The 21,028-nt window shown below is 36.4% G+C and overlaps 2 protein-coding genes across 2 annotated transcripts in view; one reads left to right on the forward strand and one right to left on the reverse strand.

Annotated features, from left to right (window-relative positions):
• Positions 1 to 300: 300 nt before the first annotated feature.
• Positions 301 to 18,325, forward strand: LOC115929720. Its single transcript, XM_030999601.1, has 4 exons — positions 301 to 660; positions 1,023 to 1,158; positions 9,101 to 9,680; positions 18,027 to 18,325. Exons 3-4 carry the CDS (start codon positions 9,417 to 9,419, stop codon positions 18,240 to 18,242), a joined length of 480 nt encoding a protein of 159 aa, XP_030855461.1. The 5' UTR covers positions 301 to 660; positions 1,023 to 1,158; positions 9,101 to 9,416; the 3' UTR covers positions 18,243 to 18,325.
• Positions 18,326 to 18,769: 444 nt separating this feature from the next.
• The window catches only part of LOC115929633 (scavenger receptor cysteine-rich domain superfamily protein-like), a 9,066-nt gene continuing 6,807 nt past the window's right edge, over positions 18,770 to 21,028 (reverse strand). The window contains exons 6-7 of the mRNA XM_030999226.1: positions 19,971 to 19,995; positions 18,770 to 18,848 (exon numbers count right to left, since the gene is read on the reverse strand). Coding sequence (XP_030855086.1) covers positions 18,770 to 18,848; positions 19,971 to 19,995 — 104 coding nt within the window. The remainder of the gene's footprint in view (positions 18,849 to 19,970; positions 19,996 to 21,028) is intronic.

Consider the following 21,028-nt stretch of genomic DNA (forward strand, 5'->3'; position numbering starts at 1 on the left):
TGCAGGGTGGTCTAATCCCTCCTATAAACAAGTACAGATGAGCTTTAAAATATACATGTCGTTTTTCTTTCTTCATATAAAGTTTCACGTAGGCGCGATATCAATAGCTTTTGAGCTAGGCTGGGGTGGGAAGGAGAAATAACTTTTTGCCTAACTCTGCCACACAGGTGAATTTACTCTTTAAGACCGCCCTCTGGTTGCTTGGTGAAGCAATAGCGGTCTGTGATTGGGTTTTAGTCTGTATGACTGACAGTGGAGCCTGTGGACTCTTGCGGATTGCATATAAGCACCGTTACACATCTACAGTGCAGTGAAGAGTGGGGTTCAGTGTAAATTTTACAAGCACGCGCGCAGAGTGATTATCACTAAGCTCAAAGAAGAGAGATCGGGAGCTTATGAGGTTCCTAAGAAATCATATATTATTACAAGGAAATAGTATATCGATTAATATTCTAGAGTGACAGCGTGATGAGCCTACCTACCCAGCGTGGGGTTCGGATTTCTACACTTTATACTGGGATCTTATTCTTTGACTAGTTGGAATAACTCGCTGTGTTGATTAATGAGGAAGGTCTAAGAGAGAACAATATTCGTGTTGGTGCACTCAAACTGAGAACCCTCGGATCTTAACTTATTCTCTTCAATTCGCGAATAAAGCGGGTATGTTTTACCAGCAAATTCATTTTACTGCATGCTTCCTCTATTTTTAAGCATTCATTGAACTTGTTTGAGGACAATAGTAGCCATTTTGCTACGGTATATTATCTTGAGATTCTTGCGAAGATGCCGGAGTTGCTCTTTGATGAGATGACAGATGAGAGACATGATATGAGATAGAGAAAATGCTGAATCGCCTAAAGAGAGTGACACGTTCCCAACGGTGCAGTCAACTAAGATGAAATCTAGAACCGTTCATATATTATATTATATGCTTTTCAAAATATTCATAGCTCGATAATTGCCTAATATTTGTTTTTTTTTTACTATTTTTCATTTATCTCTTTTCGCCATTTGGCTCCCAGATTGGAAGGAAATTGCACCGTTTCTAAAGCTTGGCCCCTTAATTGGGCGAATACACGCAAAGGATAACCATGGAGAAAATACGGTGTTTTTCGTGCTTCGTACTCTTCATAGCGACTCTATTACCTGCAATAATTGGTAAGTCATTTCAAACTTGTTTAGAAAGTTGAATGCATGTCATTGTCACAGATGGTGTAATTCATATTTCGACTCCGTGTTCATCGTTGTTCACAATTCCATTGCGATTTTAATTCATTGTAAATATGTTATTTCTCTGGATTTTAAACTACAATCAGTCCAGTTGAACTTTTGGTAACATTCTAATCCTTAATAATACGCCTCATAAGTTACAAATAGCCTTGCTTGATTTTAATAATCACATTCCTTATACATTGTTATCTATGCAAACCACGTCATACTCAAGTTCACAGTCTTGCGGTTCGTTTACTGTGAAGCTAATGTAGCGAAACTCATCGATATACATACATTCTTCGGTTTGGGTTGAATGTTCTCACAACAGCAATGTCACACCAGAAAGATGAGCACACATAATATAGGCACCTGTAATTGTTCGAGTGGTATATTATCGAAGGTTAAGAGAGTGGTAGAAAATAACACTTCATCCAAGGGCAGCTTTTATTATGCCGATTTAAAGAAAAGAACATTCAGTCACGCTCCCATTGTCATCATTTCAAATGGTTTCTGGTTGACTCGATACCAAGTTTAATCGGAGATTCAATATTGACAGAACTTTTCATAATGCGTGCCTTTCGGCTTTAGAACCCTTTTCATCTATTATGAAACGTACAATCGGTGAGTCAATAATCATAGATAGATCTTACTAAAATGATCGCGGTAGGTTTTGTTTGTAGAAATAATAATTTTGTATTAGAATTTAGAACCTGAGTAAATCTAACAAGTAAGACTCAAAGGTACACAAACTTTATACGAATATGAAACTTTACCTTACTTAAAGGTGGAAAATTCCTTTAGATCTGTTCCAATTTCACGAGTTGTTACCAAAGTTAGTAATGGGGAAGTTCTTACACGAGCTGGAGTGCAAAGGAAAATGATACGTGATATGTTGATTAGGCAGTTGAAGTTCATGGGTCACATTATACGTAAAGAAGGTCTAGAGAATCTTGCTTTGAAAGGGAAAATTGTGGAAGAAGGAGTAGGGGAAGAAGGAGGATACTTTGGTTGGACAGTCTGCAGAAATTGTTGGAAGAGAGAGGAGTGAAAGAACTGGGAGTGGTACTAATACAGAAGGCTATAGGAGCCGAGGGTTGTGGAACAGCATGATCGCCAAAGTCAAACGATATGGCACTTAGAAAGAGAGAGTTACCAAAGAGATAATATAGGTTTGCACTGGACAATGATTTCATATTTCATAGGATCAATCAGAAAATCAGTGAATCAACGAAAAAATGATCGCGCTCTCCGTTTAATAAAGCAATCATTGAAAAAAAATCTGCGACTATATTTTATGTTTATATATATATATATATATATATGAGCAAGTATTAAGACACGTAAATGAATAAAATTTGTAGTCGATTTTTAGACCAAAACCGCAGTCAAGTTTGCTGAAATTTCCAACAAGCAAATTCCAAATAACTATGTGGTTTCAGATGTGCCAACAAAGCCAGAAAATGTTCGTAGACTATACAATTTTCTAGACAGATTTGATTTTGAAAGAAGAAAAATAAAAAAGAAAGAAGGGAAAAAAGGAACAACAAGGTAATCAATTCTTCAATAGTAAGGTGAAGAAAATTGTAGATCGAAAAGCTAAATAATTTTATCATTCAGGTTTAAGGCTGCATAAGAAATAAATCGTTTCTGATTACACCCCACGATATGGCTTACTTAACTGAAGAAAAAAAATCGATAGTAAGAAATGTGTTTTGATTTACGCAAAAATGTTATTAAGTTAAAAAAAAAAAAAAAAAAATGTAATAATCTTTGTAGCAGCCGTGAGAAATTGATATGAAATGATGTGGTATTATTATGAGTTAATATGTCAAGGATACTTCTCCGTCTGTTTAATTTGTATAGTACCATTTCGGATCAATCTTTTGTGTTGTGTGTGTGTGAGCAAACCAGATAACAATCGCGTGTAACGCCGACGACGGCGACTTTGAGACTTTGTTCAAAATATCTTTTCGATTAAGCGAATTACTAACAAACAACTGTGTATTGGGCAGATAAAAGCAGTTGTAAACGTGTTGAAGGGACCCAAGAGGCTAGGGACTTGGTTTGGTTGATTATGACAGGTGCAAGATTGATCTTAATTGAGAGGTTTATTCCGAGTTAACAAACAATGTATCTCGAAAAAAAACTCTCTGTTAGACCAGATCGATTCAAGAATTACCTCAAAATTACATCATTTTGTTCAATTCATTTTGAAAAGAAAAAAAATGGCGCGTTCTTTAGGAAAAATCTATAGAATATTTAAACTATTACAATTTAATGTCAGCGTCTTGTTCACTTTCTTTCATCATTTATGAAACAGAAAAAGTATGAAGTATCCCTGATAATGGAACGTAGTGCACGTTTTGTAAATGAAAGCGAATTGAAGCCACAATAGAATAATTTCTGCGTGATCATACCATTCAAAAGAATAAGAAATGGAAATTCTTTTAAACCTCGGGATTTATTCAAAGCTGAATCGACGGAGTGAGAGAAATCGGTTTTTAAGATATACAAACTGTGTGCCTCATACCGATGCATTACGTCTTGTCACAGGTGACGACGTAAGTCTGAACACTTTTAATTTTATCGGACGGTCATCCATGAGCTTGCAAAAAATCAAGGATATTTTTAGAATAATTCCTAATAAATGTGTGCCGAATGAATACAAATCTAAACAAGATTTTCTTTCATCTTAACTTTAATCTGCGCTCATAGGTCTGGCATGATCTAATATTCAAAGCTCAAAAAGTAAATGGAAATCACAAGTTTCTTCGTAAGTGAAAAAAACATTACTTCACTTTTGTTTGTTATGCTCCTATTGTTTCTCATTTAATGAACATGACTATAAATTACTTCACTCTAATAGTTAGAGAAATTAAAAAATACAAATCCTAGGCATACGGGCGCACTTTTGCCGGGGCAGCTAGAGGGGATGGGGATGGGTGGGAGCTAGGCAACGGTTCTTGCCCAAATATCAGTTGTCTGGTTTCTAAATTTTACAAGCGAAGTAAGCAAGTGATAAAATAAAGTTATTCGCATTGTTTAATATCGTGACGATGAAGCATTGATACAAAAAACTTCAAATATTACCAAATTAATAGACAACATCGCAGCCCGAATATGATTGCCGGAATGGGAGGTGTCAGTTGCCATAATTGAACTGTTCGTTAATTTTGAAGTACCCGTGGATGATGTAGAAAGAGGAGACTTCGATATGATTAATTTTCACGATTTCAATCAAATTTTTGAAGGTCTATAACATTTCATATTGATCTGAAGAATACTACATGTGTACGGTGCCATTCCGACATCATGAATTCACCAAATGAAGTAATAATAACGTCCTATCTCCGTCTCTCGGCACAAGGTCTGCGAATAGTCATCCTGTGCCGTCTTAATTGCATAAGATTGTGTTTTCATTGTTATATTGTACGTATTATCAATTTTAACACTTTTCCGTTGATGGTGTGTATTCATTTTTGTATGTTTTTTAAAGATATAAAATGACATACATAATTATAGTTGATTTTTACTAAGATTCTTAAATTCTTAGTGCTACAAGCAATGAATAACCCGCAAGCATTTCTCATGACAAAAGAAATAATAACAAGATCAGATTGAGTACGTTAGAAAATTTGATATTTGGAGAGCATGGGAGTATTTGATTTTCTTTAACAGACCCTTTCCGATACCGAGTGGCTTTCCAAGCTAATTCTCAGAAGCTTGTCCTGGTATTTGCAAATAACCAATTGAATGGAAGCCTAGTAACTTCCATGCGAAAAGGTATAAAGGTATGACGTGATAGGGAATTCATTTGAAGGATAAAAGAGAAGTAACGTGGGGTGAACAAAAATTCAACAATTAGGTTGAGTATTTTTTGAAAGATATCTTTTCTTCATTGTCTTGAATTATTTGTTTGGTTTCGGAGAAAAGTGTACGTAGATGTGTTTAACTTGAAGTTAACGTCTTATCGAAGAAATGCTGTATTTGTGTCTTAGCCAAACTATAATGACTATCATGATACTGGCAAAAAACTAATTTGCCTGTGTCATAACACCGTTGATATCTATCCAGGTAAATGATGCTTTCAAGTTTTGGATGCCCCAAAGATGAGACAGGTGCAGTGTCTTGAATTTATACTGTCCTATCGGTTTGTAAATCAAGAAATTTGTAAAGTTTCGGAAGATGACTACACATATATTATCATGAAATGCCGCCTTGTTTGGTATACCTTTAATGCGATCAGTTTGTCATAGTGGTGCTATTGAGGGAACTGAACAGTCCTGTCTTTCCAGACATATTGCACAGTGTAATATACTTCCCTTCAGGAAACTATGAAACCACTTGACTTTGTGATAAGTGTCATCATTAATCATGATAATGATATTGAGCAACATAACACTCTCCGTATCGCCTTCAATTTGTTGATGCGGGTTTGTTATTTCAAACATATGAAACAAACGATGAATATCCATTCTTTATGTTTGAAAGTCGTCATAATTGTAATGTAGAGAGATACTTATATACATTAAAAGGTGTATGACACTCATGGTATAGTTCTTGCTCTTAATCGTGAGGTTGCGATTCAACCCCCAACCCGAAGCCTATAGACCACAAGTCATTCTAGCTATTAAAAAAAAAGCCAGGGCTTAAACCGTCCTATTGTAACAAATGTGTATCTGGTAGGGAGATATTCCTGGAATGATTGGAGTATTGATTGCTGCCCACCAAAGGCCAGATCAATTATGTAGGAAAATTCTTATTCGACCACACAGAGACAGACATTTTTTCATCATCGCTATTTTTTGGCTTCGGCAAAAGAGGCCAAACAAAATGTTATGCTGTATTGAAATACAATGCATTATACCCGTCTTGATCAACGTACGATACAGACTACTAAACATCTTACTTCATTCATCCATAGTTTTATTTTTTCATTGCGTTGTAAAACATTTTTAGTGTGATTGCGTTGCTGTGCTTTTTTCACTCTCGGACTAAAGAAACTATTTTTTCTTTTGTTGTTCTTAGTGAGACTAATAACCTCTCTCATTGTAAAGTGCATATTCAGTGTGGTCTTTCGTGCTTGAAAAGGATGAAAAGGCAAATGGTGTAATCTACTCAGATAGTCAAAGAAGTGAAAGAAGATCGGATAATACCATAGATTTGCTCATCTCTTATACCACACGCATACAATAATTGAGTTAATTTTAGGACAATTAATTGCATAACGTAAAAGAGAATAAGGTCATACAATAGCGTTGTTCTGAATGGATTATATAATTGATCCCTTGTGGATAGTTTGACATCACCACAATGATGGCACCTATCGACTTGGTATCTACATGTAGAGATAGACCATTCTAGACAGCGGTGGACTACTAAAGACTCGGCTATCCGAGACAGGACCTTAACAAGGTGTCACTGGCTAGAAGTCCACAACACCCTCCCACACACTACCATTGCAAATCAGGCAGGCATAAAATTGGGCATCGTTCGGTCTCCTTTCAGGCGCGGCTTGTTTGTAAAAGTGCCTGACATCGTCCATTCGGTTGGGGTCTTTTAGATGAGGAAAAAAGTTTGCATCAAGCATCATTGTTATCATAACAATACACACGCATAAGGTTCCAAAGTCGATGACTTGCTGAATGGTATGGCTTGCATGCCTTATTGTGGCATACAGGAGAAAAGCGTTTCAGAGAACAGTCAACAAAACAGACATCTGAAGATTAATTGGAAGGCATGCTGCGAACCCATTTATATCAGAAAGAAAATCTTGTTAGTATGAAGAAAGGGAAAGGGATTAAGAAATGCGTGACCATGCTAGCGAGTGCATTCATTTAATCTCATATCGCCCCAGGGGTTATTATGACATCTAAAAACCTAAAATAAACTAATGAAATCATATATTGATCCAATAAATAATTGTGTCATAAATTGTAAACATCAAATTCAAAGGATATGTCCACAAGAGTAATATGTCAGGGGAATAAATCATTGCTAGATACATTTTGTTGTCTATATTTTATTTCAATAAATAACTCACAATATAAAAATAATTAGTTTACTTCAGATGACGAACAAGACCCCCCCCCCTCCCTAAAAAAGGGAGAAACATGAAATCTCCTTTATATACATATATATATACATGTCTATATATGTACATACACGATTGGTATTGTAATTAAGTTAACCAATTGCATTTGATGAGCCCCCGCCGCGTCGGTTTCAGTTTTAGTAACTGTAGTACACAGAAAAAATATATTATAATTATATTCTCTGGTCTTGCTGAAATGATCTTGATATAATGTAAATATTTTGCAAAGACTTGATGTCGAGTAAACTGCCTTTTGGAAAATTCCGTTATGTTCAAGAATCCCACTCTTTATTACTTTGTTTCTTCTGATTGGACTCCTTGCCATAGTTCTGAAAATGCGTATGAGATTGTGTTTAAGTATAGAAAATAGGGCCTGGTCACACGAACAGAGCTGACAGGTCCCTTTCAGTTACAAGCCGTTCAGCTATCGGTAACATAATGGTATGCATGTGTCCCAGGTGTTGGAGTTGATCAAGTTACTGGAGAGTGATTCAGTTATCCTACCATGTCTAATTAGTTATCCATTCTATATCAATCAGTAAGATAGATCTTATTATTACCATCACCAGTGCGTAACATGCATGGTGCCCCGCTAGGCTGCTTTAACGTTTACCCTGGAATCGCTAAAGGAATACAGTTATGATAGCAGTTCTGCGAAGATCATTGGTAGTCTCATGAAGCCCCTAGCGTGTCTCGGACTCGCTGAACACTACAATCCATGTCATACATAAACACCCATCTTCTTGGAATTGATTTCGAGTCCGTTTGTCAGTCATCATTGCATTCAGTAAATACTAACTATGCTAATACCTCAATAAATTAAATTACCTGGGATAGCCAAGAATCGGTCAGTGTGGCGTCGGTTTAGGTGTGAGGGGCTAACCAAAGTTAATCGAGGGATTCAGGACACTGATACTGATAATAGAAATAAAAGTCATGATTTCATCTTAGTGATGATAATCATGATAATTTTAACAACCTAAGATAATGATGAATATAACGATAATAATTAAGTAACCATAGTAACAATTTCAATGATAAAATAGTAACAGTTAAAGTCATACAGCAAATTTACTGCACAAAGGAACTTATTCTTTCAAGATAATTATATTTCCCTCAACGATTGAGTCTCACTTAGCCCAATGTAAGTTTTTGAGTGTACCTGGGAAGTTCGTGTCAATGAATAATCGAAACCGAACCGTGTATTTGAATTAATTGTAATGAATTGGCTCCGAGAAATATCTATAATACACAACACAACTACTTACAGTCAGCAACATGAGTATCATAAGAGGGCAATAAACTGTGATCGTATACCCGTATTTATATCAGGAGCATGATGAGGAGGACCCGTGTTTTAATAAAAGTTAACATGTACCACAAACACGCAAGGTATTTTGGGTCGTGATTGGGTATATTGGTCTTATTGTACAGTATAATGTCGGAAAGAATAGGATGTAATATAATCATATATGAATTAAAAACGAAAATATACGTGTTTTTAAAAAATTGAGCATATTGCGACAATCTACAATCAGGAAAGAACAGTGGATTTAGGATTTATAACAAATGCAGCTTCAAATCTGATCGCAAAACGATATCGATCTCCTTGAGTGGAAGCAAAGGGTTGGTGAAACAGAGAGTTAAAAAAATGCACCTCAAGAACAAAGAAAAGAACTGATTTTGCATTTGTTTTCATTTTAAAGAGCTAATGATTATAATATTATGAGTAATCTTGTGACATGTGAGAAATGAATTATGCTTAATATTGAATTTCTTTCTCTTTGCTTGCAGCACAATCGTCGTACGTTGAATTCAATGTCCTTCAAGACGTGGGTATCTCTGCTGCATCACCCGGGGTAGATCTTGTAAGAGGACAAGAAGAGAACTCGGTAGCTTATAAGATCAAACCTAACAAAGGTGACATGGCAGCTAATACTATCGACGTGCAACGTCTCGGAGATGCTATGAACGATGAAGATGGCTTCGTACTCGTCGCCAAAGTGAAGATGGGTCAGAAAGCTCGGGAACCGTAGTGTCCCTAGATGGTCATGGCCACACAGATAGACTCTTTGGCTTGGTGATTGACCGTAAGAGTGATAGTGTCTTGATGCCATACTCGTACAGAAGGGATGGTGTTACTACGCAAGATTCATTGGAGTTCTCAGGTCTGAATCTTGAAGATACAGAGGATAGAGACTGGCATACCTTCACGTTAGATATCCAAGGTAACTTGGCAATCCTGTATGCTGACTGTACCAGGGTTGGTCTTCAGATCATGTATGGAAGCTTTGTCTATGATGTCACACCTGATCAATATTCCCTCAGGCTTGGAAAAGGACTCAAGGGGCGAAAAGACGTGCCAGATTTTAAGGTAGGATATTAAACACTTACTTCCCTTAGGAAGACAGATATTACGGAGCTTATAATGCTTTCGAAAATTGTGAGAACCCCTATTTGGGCGTGTCAGGGCCCCTTTAAGATAACACCAGCGCCACCCTTTTAGAGATATTTTATTCAATATTATGACTGACTAGCATTGTATACTTATAGTCTGTAAAAAGTGTTACTTCCAGGGCATTTTGATGTGAAATGAAGTGCGACATATTGTATTCTTTTTATTCCTTGTTAAAAATGATACATCCAGTAAAATACACTGGTCGCTGTTTTATAAGGCCTTTTTGCAAATGTATTCAGATAAATATTATAAAATACACTTTGTCACGATTCGAAGAAAAAAAATCTCCAATGTCACGATCCGAAAGAAAACACATGTACTATATTTTCATTGGAAAAAATTGTCACACAGTCATATGGTATCTTTCAATATTCATTTCTAATCTTGATATCAAGTGAGTTAGACCTTATACACATAGTGAAATTAATATGATTTATCTTCAAGAACATTAATAACCTATTAGGTGTTGAGAACATTCATGCTAATGTTAAGGTGTATTCACTGCTACTGCTACTACTAGGTCCATGGTAAGTGAATGCATCATCACCAGGGTAGATGATACAATCTAGACACCCAGGAGTGCGAAACCAGGAGATTGAATTTCGAGCCGTCCTGTGCTTTACACCGTGCATGCGTGATGAAATTAAATACACGCTTTTCAATACATGGGACTATTGAGGGAAAATCGTTGTTTAATCTACCTACACTTGTCCAGCTTATGCGGAGGAATTAATCTTCAAAGAGCAACGTGTATGATATCATCTGGATAGTTTGAATAGCTAATAACTTCGTGGATTTACAAAGTTATCAGGTTTCTAAAATATTTTATTCTATACAGACTATCAATGGAAGCTAATCGTTTGTACTGTATGTTTAAAAAGATTTTTATTGATAAGTCTGATCTGAGGAATAGTTCTTTCTTTGAACAAGCGCAATTCAATATACTTGTATATGAACATCAAATAATCAAGGGGAAAAGAATTAGGTCAAACATTTGGCTCAGCTCGCGGCATAACTCTAACTCTGCACCTGTGAACAATTATTGATGGAATAAACAATTACATAAATATAATATAGTTAAGCCAAACCTTGGTCGGTGCCAAAGGAAATAGAAATTACACAAAGCTTGTCAAAAGAGGAAAAAGATAGGTAAATACTTGTAAACAGAAATGTCAGGTCGCTGACAATCTAAATTTTATTCTTGCTAATGAACATTACACACAGTATACTGGAGCAAGCAATGATTACTATTATATAAAATATCTATCTTTGTGAATTGATACCGGTGATGCGGTATATAAAACAAAAATTCTCCTCGGTGATCTCGAGACTGCACTGTGCCCCTCGACTCCTTCTCGTGGAACAGTACACTTTCGAGATCACCTTGGGCAATAGTTTGATCGTACCCCTCAAAGTATTCTATATTTGTGTATTATTCGTGTTTATCCGAATTTTGAAATCGAATTCAGATATCATTCAAGCAAAATATTTCACCAGCATGAAGCATGACGTTACAATTTTTTGGAAATGGAATTTGAGACAAATCTGAGTTGGTTCATTGTCCAACCTTACACCTAAGGGTTGACGGTTGATATCCTCTTGTATCGCTTTTCTATTCTTATGTTTGATATTGTGACTTTAAGGGATGAAATGACATAGAGATACAGACCAGTCTAGAACCACTAACATCTCCTGCTCTGTGAGGTTTTTGTTGCTTTTCAAGATGGCAAATATGTGCGATGAAGACATAAACCTTGAATGTTACCACTAAAAGAACATACATTAGGATTAAAGCACGTACATCTATCATTGTCAATAGACCATGTTAACCTTACCACCCCATAGGATTCTCATACTATAGTTTCACACCTCTAGTTGCTAGTTTGCCAACTATCTTGTTTTGTTAGGCCGTTCTTGTGTAGCACATCATCTGTCCTGACCCGGTCAGCTGATTGGCGGCAGGCATGGTGTGATTCTTTGATGTCTCACCGTGCATGGGCTTGTAGCATTTGGTAAATGTTACTGAAGAAATGGTGGCTTCATATCTATTTCATTACAGAAGAAAAAAGTGCTGGTCATAGGATTTATTTCATTATGATAAACATAATCTGTATGATAGCAAACAGAACACAGATACGTGAACAAAACAGCCTATATGAATGAGAGATTTAAAAGGATTGTATATATTAACAAATTAAATCAATTCAGATGGGAACTTAACATGAAGGCAGTGACAAAAAAAGACCCCTCCCCCAAAAAAAAAAATATAAATGAATAAAAAAGGAATAAAAGAAAGATGAATGATTAAACCCTGTAAACTGCATTTTATCGTCTGAATTATGTACGGTGAAATATTGGAAACTTATTTCAGGGTTATGAGTAATGTCTTGCCATGTTCTCCACAGTGTGCCCTTGAATATGGAACTAAAATCATTTTCAAATGGTATCACATGTTAACGTTCACCTGTCTCAGGTTTACCGAGGAGACACCTCTTGGGTTTACTAACTGCTTTGCTTCTCTCGGTTAAGTTTTGAAGATATCTAGAGTGATGAGATTCAAATCTTTCTCAGTCTACTGACGGTGGATGAGCGTAATAATTGGCATAGTGTGCTGACTTTTATTTAGGCGGACATTCTTTAATTCCATCTCTTATCAACTCAATGTTTGATTTTTTTTTTTAGATTTATCATTTGGACACAACGCAGTATAGATATCCAATCGTTAACATTATCATTCTAAAATGTGATCGTTCCTACGATTTGAGATTCATAATAATCATGTCAAAGTTAAGTTTGGTAGAACTTGCACGACACGTTTTTATTTTATTCAGATGCCGTTTTCCAGAAAGTTCCCTTTTTTCTTGGTGCCCCCCCCCCCCCCACTTTGGAAGTCGCTCGGCAAATCTACTGCGTGTTCGCTAAAGCTACATTTTATTTAAAAGAAAGATGGGAATGTCAGTATTTTAATCTGCTCCATTCGTTTTGCATTTAATCTGGCTAATCCTCCTGTCTACTTCTTGGTAAAATTATCTTTCATTAAAACAGATAGCCTGCAAAATAGATAATATACCATTCTCCTTAAGAATTTAGGAATCTGAACCTTTAGAGCGTAAGCTCTTGATTAGGTCTGCATGGCAGTGTAAAGAAGAGTTCGCTAGACGGGAACATACCAAGCCGTCAATCTTCTATCGTAGAAACATCATTATACCCTTATTGAGCTGAGGGAATGAAGATGTATTCGTTTTATGACTGATCTTTTACTAATGACGTCTAATTGCAGAAAAATTAAGATGATTAATCTTTCGATGAAAGACTTGTCGGATCATGAATGTGCAGTGAGTTTGAAGAAACGGCGAGTAAAAGGCTACGACTGCCGGAAACCAAGAAATTGGCAATCTCTAATCCAATGGTCCCCTAAGGAGGGTGTCTTTATGGACAGCCTTATTTAGTACCAGTTTGAAGAAAAAAGGTTTGTAGTCAGAGACTAAGGAAGAGATTAAGGATGAAATAAATCACCATATTAAAAAGTGTTTATGTTTAAGCTTTGTCTTGTAATATTTGTTAACAAATACAATAAACATTAATATGCTTGACACTGCATGATGCTGTAAATGGATAGAAGCAAAACAAATATAATAGATATAATCTGGTGGCGATTTACCACAACCCTTATTTGAATAGATGTTTTATTACAATTTAGATTTGTAACTGGCATTTTACTTGCTCGTTACTTATATAGAGTATTGATTTCTCATGATAATAATAATAATAATAATGAACGTTATTTATATAGCGCATATCACTCACACAAAGAAATCCCTATGGCTTAGAAATGAAGGAAAAGGGCGGATAGAAGAGAACATTTATGCCTGATACATGAAAATAATTAATTACAAACAACAATAATGAACACAATTCCTACTTAGCTTACATGTAATATATTGTAAATCAGGTAATACAAATTTAAACATGAAAAACATGAAAAAACATGAAAATTAAATTAAATATTAAATATGTACATGATACTATAACCAAAGAAGTCACTAAACAGCTGGAACAAATTAACAATTTACAAAAAGATGGGTCTCAACAGAGATTTAAATGATTCAGTTGTGCTTGCCTGTTTGACAGCATCAGGCAAGCTGTTCCACAATTCGGCCGAAGAATTCCTGAAGGAGCGAGTGCCATAATATTTTGTTTGAGTGCTTTGAGCTACTAGGAGGGATTTACTATTTGATCTTAAGTTTCTTGTAGGGGTATATTGTAGAATGAGATCTTGGAGTAAGACGGGGCTGTACGGTTTAGGCATTGATATGTCAGTAAAAGGATCTTATAATTAATACGGGACTTAACTGGCAGCCAGTGCAATTGTTTAAGTATGGGCGTTATATGTTCTATGCGTTTAGTTCTAGTGATTAGTCTGGCTGCTGAGTTTTGGATTCTTTGTAATTTATTGGTGTGAACATCAGGAAGAGAATAAAGTAAACTATGCAAAAATCTATGCTAGATATAACCAAGGCATGAACCAGCTGCTTAGTAGCTTCTTGGTTAGGAATTGGCGGATTTTTCCAATTTTGTGCAGAGCAAACGAACTGGTTTTACATATCCATCCAAAGTCCATGACATGTCATTGAAAAATTATCGTAAAACGGAACGCGAACTGCAGATATCTTGTCAATCCAAGGCACATGATACGATACACAATCCAAAATTCCAATGGTACATGTAGTTATAAAACATTGTTAGCCTAGATTGATTTCATGGAGCATGCGCAGTGATTTGATGATATCAAGGTAAAGATAGTTCAGGATGCTAGCTCCTTGAGACGAGGCCGAACCACATGGCCAAACCACCAAGATATCCAACCAACCACGTCATGACATCGCATATCAAACTTAAAGGCAAAATGTAAGTTACTTTCAACAGAACTGAATTCTCATTTGCCAAATAAAGTTATCTCTGATGCTACGAATTGAATTTAAATATTATTCAAAATCAAGATGGTTATTTCTACCACTGTTAAGACCAGAACAAGAAAGCGTTTGCGTATGACAGGCCTGATCGTTTGGACGGAACTAGCATGACTTTCCAGAGCGGATGACAATCCTGTCTTTCGTCTTACAATCAGCAACAGTGAACGATTCATTCACGACAAAAGAAAAACCGCAGTCTGTCTAGAACAGGATAGACCCACCGTCGTTTTTGGGCCAAGGTCTGCCTATTGGATCAACTGGCTATGGAACTGCTCTTAATATCATTCATTTATCTCAAGCATTGTATCATCGTGTACGAAAACCTTTTGTCTAGAAACCTTGAAACACTAAGTAAAATAGGTGGCTAATTGAGAGATCGAATCGTCCACAAACAGAAGGGTCTTCTATGTCTCGTACAGGAGGCCATTGACCAGCTGATCCCCCAATATGATGTTAGCCATGAAGATTGGTCCAACTTCAATTATTGTATACTCAATCAGTCTCTAGATGACTCTAGTTTGGAACTGAATCCGCTTTTTAATAGTCAGAGCTAGTTTGGGGGACAAATTGGCAACTCGTCGTAACCAGCTTCTATTAGGAATATAAAACTATTCATTTTCTTCGTTGATAAGCGCATTATTACTCCTATTATCTTTTTGTTTATGGGCAACTTTTTCATATAAAAAATTATGTGGACTTAAATAAGTGAACAGAAGCATGGAATGTACACATTCTTTAAGTTATCGTTTGGTGGAATCAACTTAACCCCGTTGATTTGTCACTTTACAGCATGCATTTTGTTATATGTAATTTTGAAACCATATTGGAAAAGAGGCTTCCCTTTTTCATGTAAACCTATTAGTCCTTTTTCCATTGATATAGACATAGCTCAAGCATGAAGGCCTTTAAGAGCATTGGCTCTCACGCTCTGTTTTTCATTACGACACATACTGGGTACATGAACAGATGCGTCCTGTTTTCAACAATAGCAATAATCACTTTATCACAAGTCGCAATTCAACACAGTTGACTTTTGTCAATATGGTTTACTATTTTTCTTATAATCAATGGCCTAATTGGAAATCAGTAGACGAAATAAAACAGTCGGCTACTGGGAGACCGCACATAATCGAATCATCACCCCTCTTACTCTGGCAGTTTGGGACTGGTGTTCGTCAGCTCCAAAATAATGGAGTATGGAATCGAAATAGATTATGATTCCAAGAGGAGCAACAGCGAAGATATTCAGTGTATCGACATGAAAGAATGTTGATCTACATTTGTAAAATTACATTCTCTATTTGTGAATTATTGGAGTATAAGTAAAAAAGCAACTAAATCAGGGTATTTTAAAGTCAATATTTGATTTATTATTTGCAGGAGAGACTATATATGAATGTTTGATTTGCTTGTTTCCTATAGAAAAGAAGCAAATAAATCAAAGTAATTTAATAGTAGACTCTCATACTTTAGAAGTTGGTTCCACCTTGTCACATAGGATTTGTAAAATAGTTTTGACAGGTTTGTCATGCAAGGAAGAGCAGAGATGATATGGGATGGGTTACATGGTGAAGTCACTGCCTATCCGTTCTTTCAAAAGCCAACAATATAATAGACTTTAAACATTTCATTGTACTGTATGAAACAAACAATAAAATTGGATGAGTAGAATTTGGTCATGATTGGAGAGAAAGATGATTGGACGTGTCACAGGAATCAAACCATTTTGATTTCGAAATGATACACGGATATTTCTTGGCTCTGAGCATCATAAAGTGTCACGACATATTATCAGACGGTGGCTTTTCATTTGATGGACTGATCAACAAGGACATCATCATAACATCATCCTTTTGCTATCAGCGGAAACCTATTGATTTGGAGAAAAAAAGTGGACTGAAAGTACTTTGATAGTCAGTTTGACGGTTATTAATGACTCAAAATATGCCAACATTGAAGAGGAAAACCCCTTCCTTCTTGCAGGAAAGAACAGGTATCCGTCACTGTTTCCTCTCTTCTCTTCATGATGATTAAATCATTGTAAAAAAGTACAAAAGAGTCACGCAAATAACCACCCCCGCTCACTTTCCAATGATCATGATCATATTTTTAAAATGTATGCCTATAGAGATGTGGGCATCAGGTAACATTAAATCACATATACTCAAGGGTAAGGGGATATACAAAGGGTAGAAGAGAAATGGAATGGGTTAAAGATATTACCCTCTTTCGATCTGGCCATGATGTCATAATCGGACAGCAGCCTAGATTCCAAACATGTCCTAACACCCTTGACTGAAAGTTACCCTTGACATTCATGTAACAAGCGAATGTTCTCCCTGGTATTTCTAAATGGGTCATTAGCGAAGAAAATGAAGGACGTGAGACCTCCCCCCTCCATCTACCTGAAATTGAATTCTGTCATCATAGTAATGTATCTCAGCCGGTAATCATCATGTGCATGGATCTATCGTCTAATAACAAGCGTCATGGGTCATCAAAAGTTTACATCCATACTTTTCAACTTCCTTAATATTTCCTCCACCAAAGTGAGATAATGTCAACTCCATAATTATGATGTTGATCTTTTCTAGAAGTTACTTGGCAATTAATATCACCAAAGGAACTTCTTATTAAAGACGTTACATTCTTATTATAGATTCAAAATACCATACTGAGTTGTTACTATAGTAACTGCGAGCTTCTGTTCGCAGACACGTTTGCTGTGTATTGATATTAAGTACAGTACCAGATAGACTATTGCAGATGACTCACAAATAATACTACTTTTTGAAAAGCAATTATGACAAATACCGAGGATAAAGACCAATGATGTATGAGTCAGATGATTTGAATTGGTGATCCCTATTTGCCCCGGTGACCTTTCATCCGGTCTATATGGTTATTAGCATGATTATGATATATTATAGGGTAGGGTTAGCTTTAGTGGTGTTCTAGAATTGATGTTTAGAGTTCGACTAGTAGATATATCAATCTCAATTATGTATATTATAAAGTATTACGAACTTTTTCCATAACAATACAATAATTTATACAGTAGGCTTGCGGATGCACCATGTGAGAAGAGGGAGGATTGAGGAATCCTGAAAAAGGACTCTCGGTAATCTTTCTTGAGGGTGTGTATTCCTGAAGCAAGCCTATTGTATATCTACATCCCATGCAAGCCGATACTTACAAGCAGCATCTAATACAATAATTGTTTAATATAATTAGTATTACATGATCTCATAAGAGGATGAACTATATATGTATTTGTTCTTTCCTGCAGGGTATCATAGAAGATGTGAAGTTTATCTTTGGTCAGCGAGGTACTCGTATTCTCCGTCTACAAGGATGTGATATCGAGGCCAGCTCCAGCCAATCGTCAAGCTCAGATATATCACCAGATTTCGGTGGACAAAGTCATGACAGTCAACTCTCACCGTTCGGTAAGTACAGTCTCATCCAATGCACATGCACCCACAAAACTGTAAAACCTGCATGAAATAGAGAACGAAGATTTTAAAAAGCGCATTAAAATAGGGCGGACACGGGATATTTGTTACAATTCTTCATTCTTCTCTCTTTTTATTTGAATAAAAACACAATTAAAATAGATTCGTACCTTGTAAATTATATCACCTGATATCATTACGCTTCTAATCTTTTGGAAAAGGATATTAGCCACTAAAACAAAAAAATGTATAGAAATAGGAGGACACCCATATCAAAATAAGGAGACGTCTGCATAAGTCATCAATCTCAGTTTGATATGCAATAGACCATGATTGACCCTACTCCAATCAAAGATACCCTCTGAATATGATTGCAACCACTTGTGCAAATCAGTCAACGTCATTCTGTTTTTGATGACATCATCTAAGAATCTTTTGAAAACTCTCTCTACTCGAGTGAGAAAAATAGAAAAGAAAACACAATGTTTGTAGGTGAGTGTTGATTTAAATCTTAGCTAGTCTCAAGTTCAACGCTTTAGTAGTAGTGTCTGTGTTCGGGATTTGTTTGGAGGTATTCTCAGTCAAGGTCATGGTTGTATTCTAACGACACCTTGTCTTTTATCGCCATCCTATTCCCACAGATAGGTCCTGCCCATCTATAAGGTTATCATAACCAAACACATCAAATTTTCCCAGTAGTATACGCTATATGCGATTCTACTTTTTGTACAGCATTATAATGACATTGAAGCAAGGTTTCCGACTATTTCGACCGTTTGTCATCCTAAAAAAAATCAATGTGATGGGAACTTTGTCGATGAAAATGAAAGCGGTGAGGATTGCGGAAATGTTTATGCAAGGTTGTTTTCACAGACTACATTGTAGCCCCATATCACATTTTAACACGGCTACCTCAACGATTCTTAAGCTGTATTGCTTGTTTTTTAACATTCAATTAAATGGCATATAGAAGAGAAATAATTTTTGATATCAAAGCCCATTCCCCAGTTCTCGTAATGACGGGAGTCACTCATGTATGACGTATTCAAAGGAATACATCTGATTTGGAGCCACACCCTAAGCCCTTACGCGATGGTCTTGTGGCGTGACAAATTGAAGGGAGGGGGGGGGGGGGGGGGGGGGGGGGTTAATACAAAATTCCAACACGCCATAAAATCAATACAAAAGGACATGATTAGATGGGTTACCCCCCCCCCCACTATGCATCTGTGCATTTACAGTTATATTGTAGCTTGGTTTTGTTTCCTCTTCTTGAAATTGAATTGAGCTACTGCATTGGGCATACCAGAGTAATTTATTTTAAAAATATCAATACTTAAAATTGTTGTAATCTTTCAAAAATTAATCTAAAATATTTATGATAGGGTAATGACGCATTTGATTCTCAAATGTTGCAGCTTCTCAGCACAATGTAATATTTTTTGTATATTTTATTTCCCGCTCGAATCGTGTTATGCTGAGCAGTAAACGGGTAGGGCCAGGTGTACAGCGAGACATAATTGGATCACACTGGGGACACTCCAAGTCTGTAATGTATTTTGCAGCAAACCTTACTGTTAAATTCTAGCCAGCTGTGACTTCTTCGAGGAGCCTACCAGATAAACTTTCCTCCTCCTCCTCCTTCTCCTCCTCTCCTATTGTTATTGTTGTTTGGTAGCAAACTCTTTCATTTTGTGTTGTTTCATTTTTGAGGGGGATATTTTGGAGTGAATGCACTTGCTGCGATCTATTCGAGCTTGATCAGCGGTCGGACTCACCTTTGACATACGTTCTTACACGGCCCTGAAAACACAGATGTTAGAGGAACAGGATCGGGAGTAGACAAAAGTCTTTTCGCTCACTCAGCCTATTTTCTCTGGATTCCCACACAGCGCAGCCGCAGACAGATAGAGACGAAGAACTTGTCTTCTTTCATATGAAAGGTCATCAAATATGGAAGTTGTGCTCCCTTAGGGCGTATCACAAAAACAAAAATAGTCAAATTGAGTTATTAGTTACTGAAATGAGTCTACCCAATTCTTCTACCATGCAGGCTGGATGGTGACATAGGCCCATGGAAGACAGAGAGCTTCGGGAAGTCAGAAATAGTTTAATATTTCCTGGCTATGATTGATCACATTTCTTTGATTTCCTCTCTATCTTCAATGTGACATACGTGATACTCCATTATTTACCTGTCTAATGCCCACTTATCTTATTTCCCGAGATCTTATCTCACACATGAAAACAAACGTTTTGTCATTTCATGAGTACATAAGATTGTGATGATGGCAAGAGATGTAATATGCGATAATGCCGATGACAGCTTAGGTATTAAATCAATTTCCCCTCTTTCAACAATGAACAATGTAAAAATTGTATTATCACGCGACTTGGCATTATATCTTTTTATACTGTTACGAAACTTTTAATTTCAACATTCATGTCTGTTTTATAAATACAAAAATGCATGATTTTCCATTTAGATTCAAAATATCAACCCAAAGTTACGAATGACGTATTTATTATGAAACGAGGCATAGCGTGGGGCCGTGTCACAACCCCTCCCACACGACATTAATATTGATAGTAATGATAGTTCTAGGAGGGAGAGAACGGGATCACGTGACCTTCAGGAGAAAGGTTGATCATGACACTTCACTTTGTGGAAAACGATGCTCAGGGTCTTGGCGTTACCTTGAAGACCAAGTATGGCATATCAGAAATACGTATAAACCCTCATAAATGATCATACATTTTACGATAGTTTGTTTAATAATTGCATTCAAGGATATGGCAAGAAAAATCACTTTTATTTTGTTGTTATTGTTTCAGA

This window comes from Strongylocentrotus purpuratus, unplaced genomic scaffold (assembly GCF_000002235.5).
Source record: "Strongylocentrotus purpuratus isolate Spur 01 unplaced genomic scaffold, Spur_5.0 spur5_scaffold_5, whole genome shotgun sequence".
NCBI classification, from domain to species: Eukaryota; Metazoa; Echinodermata; class Echinoidea; order Camarodonta; family Strongylocentrotidae; genus Strongylocentrotus; species Strongylocentrotus purpuratus.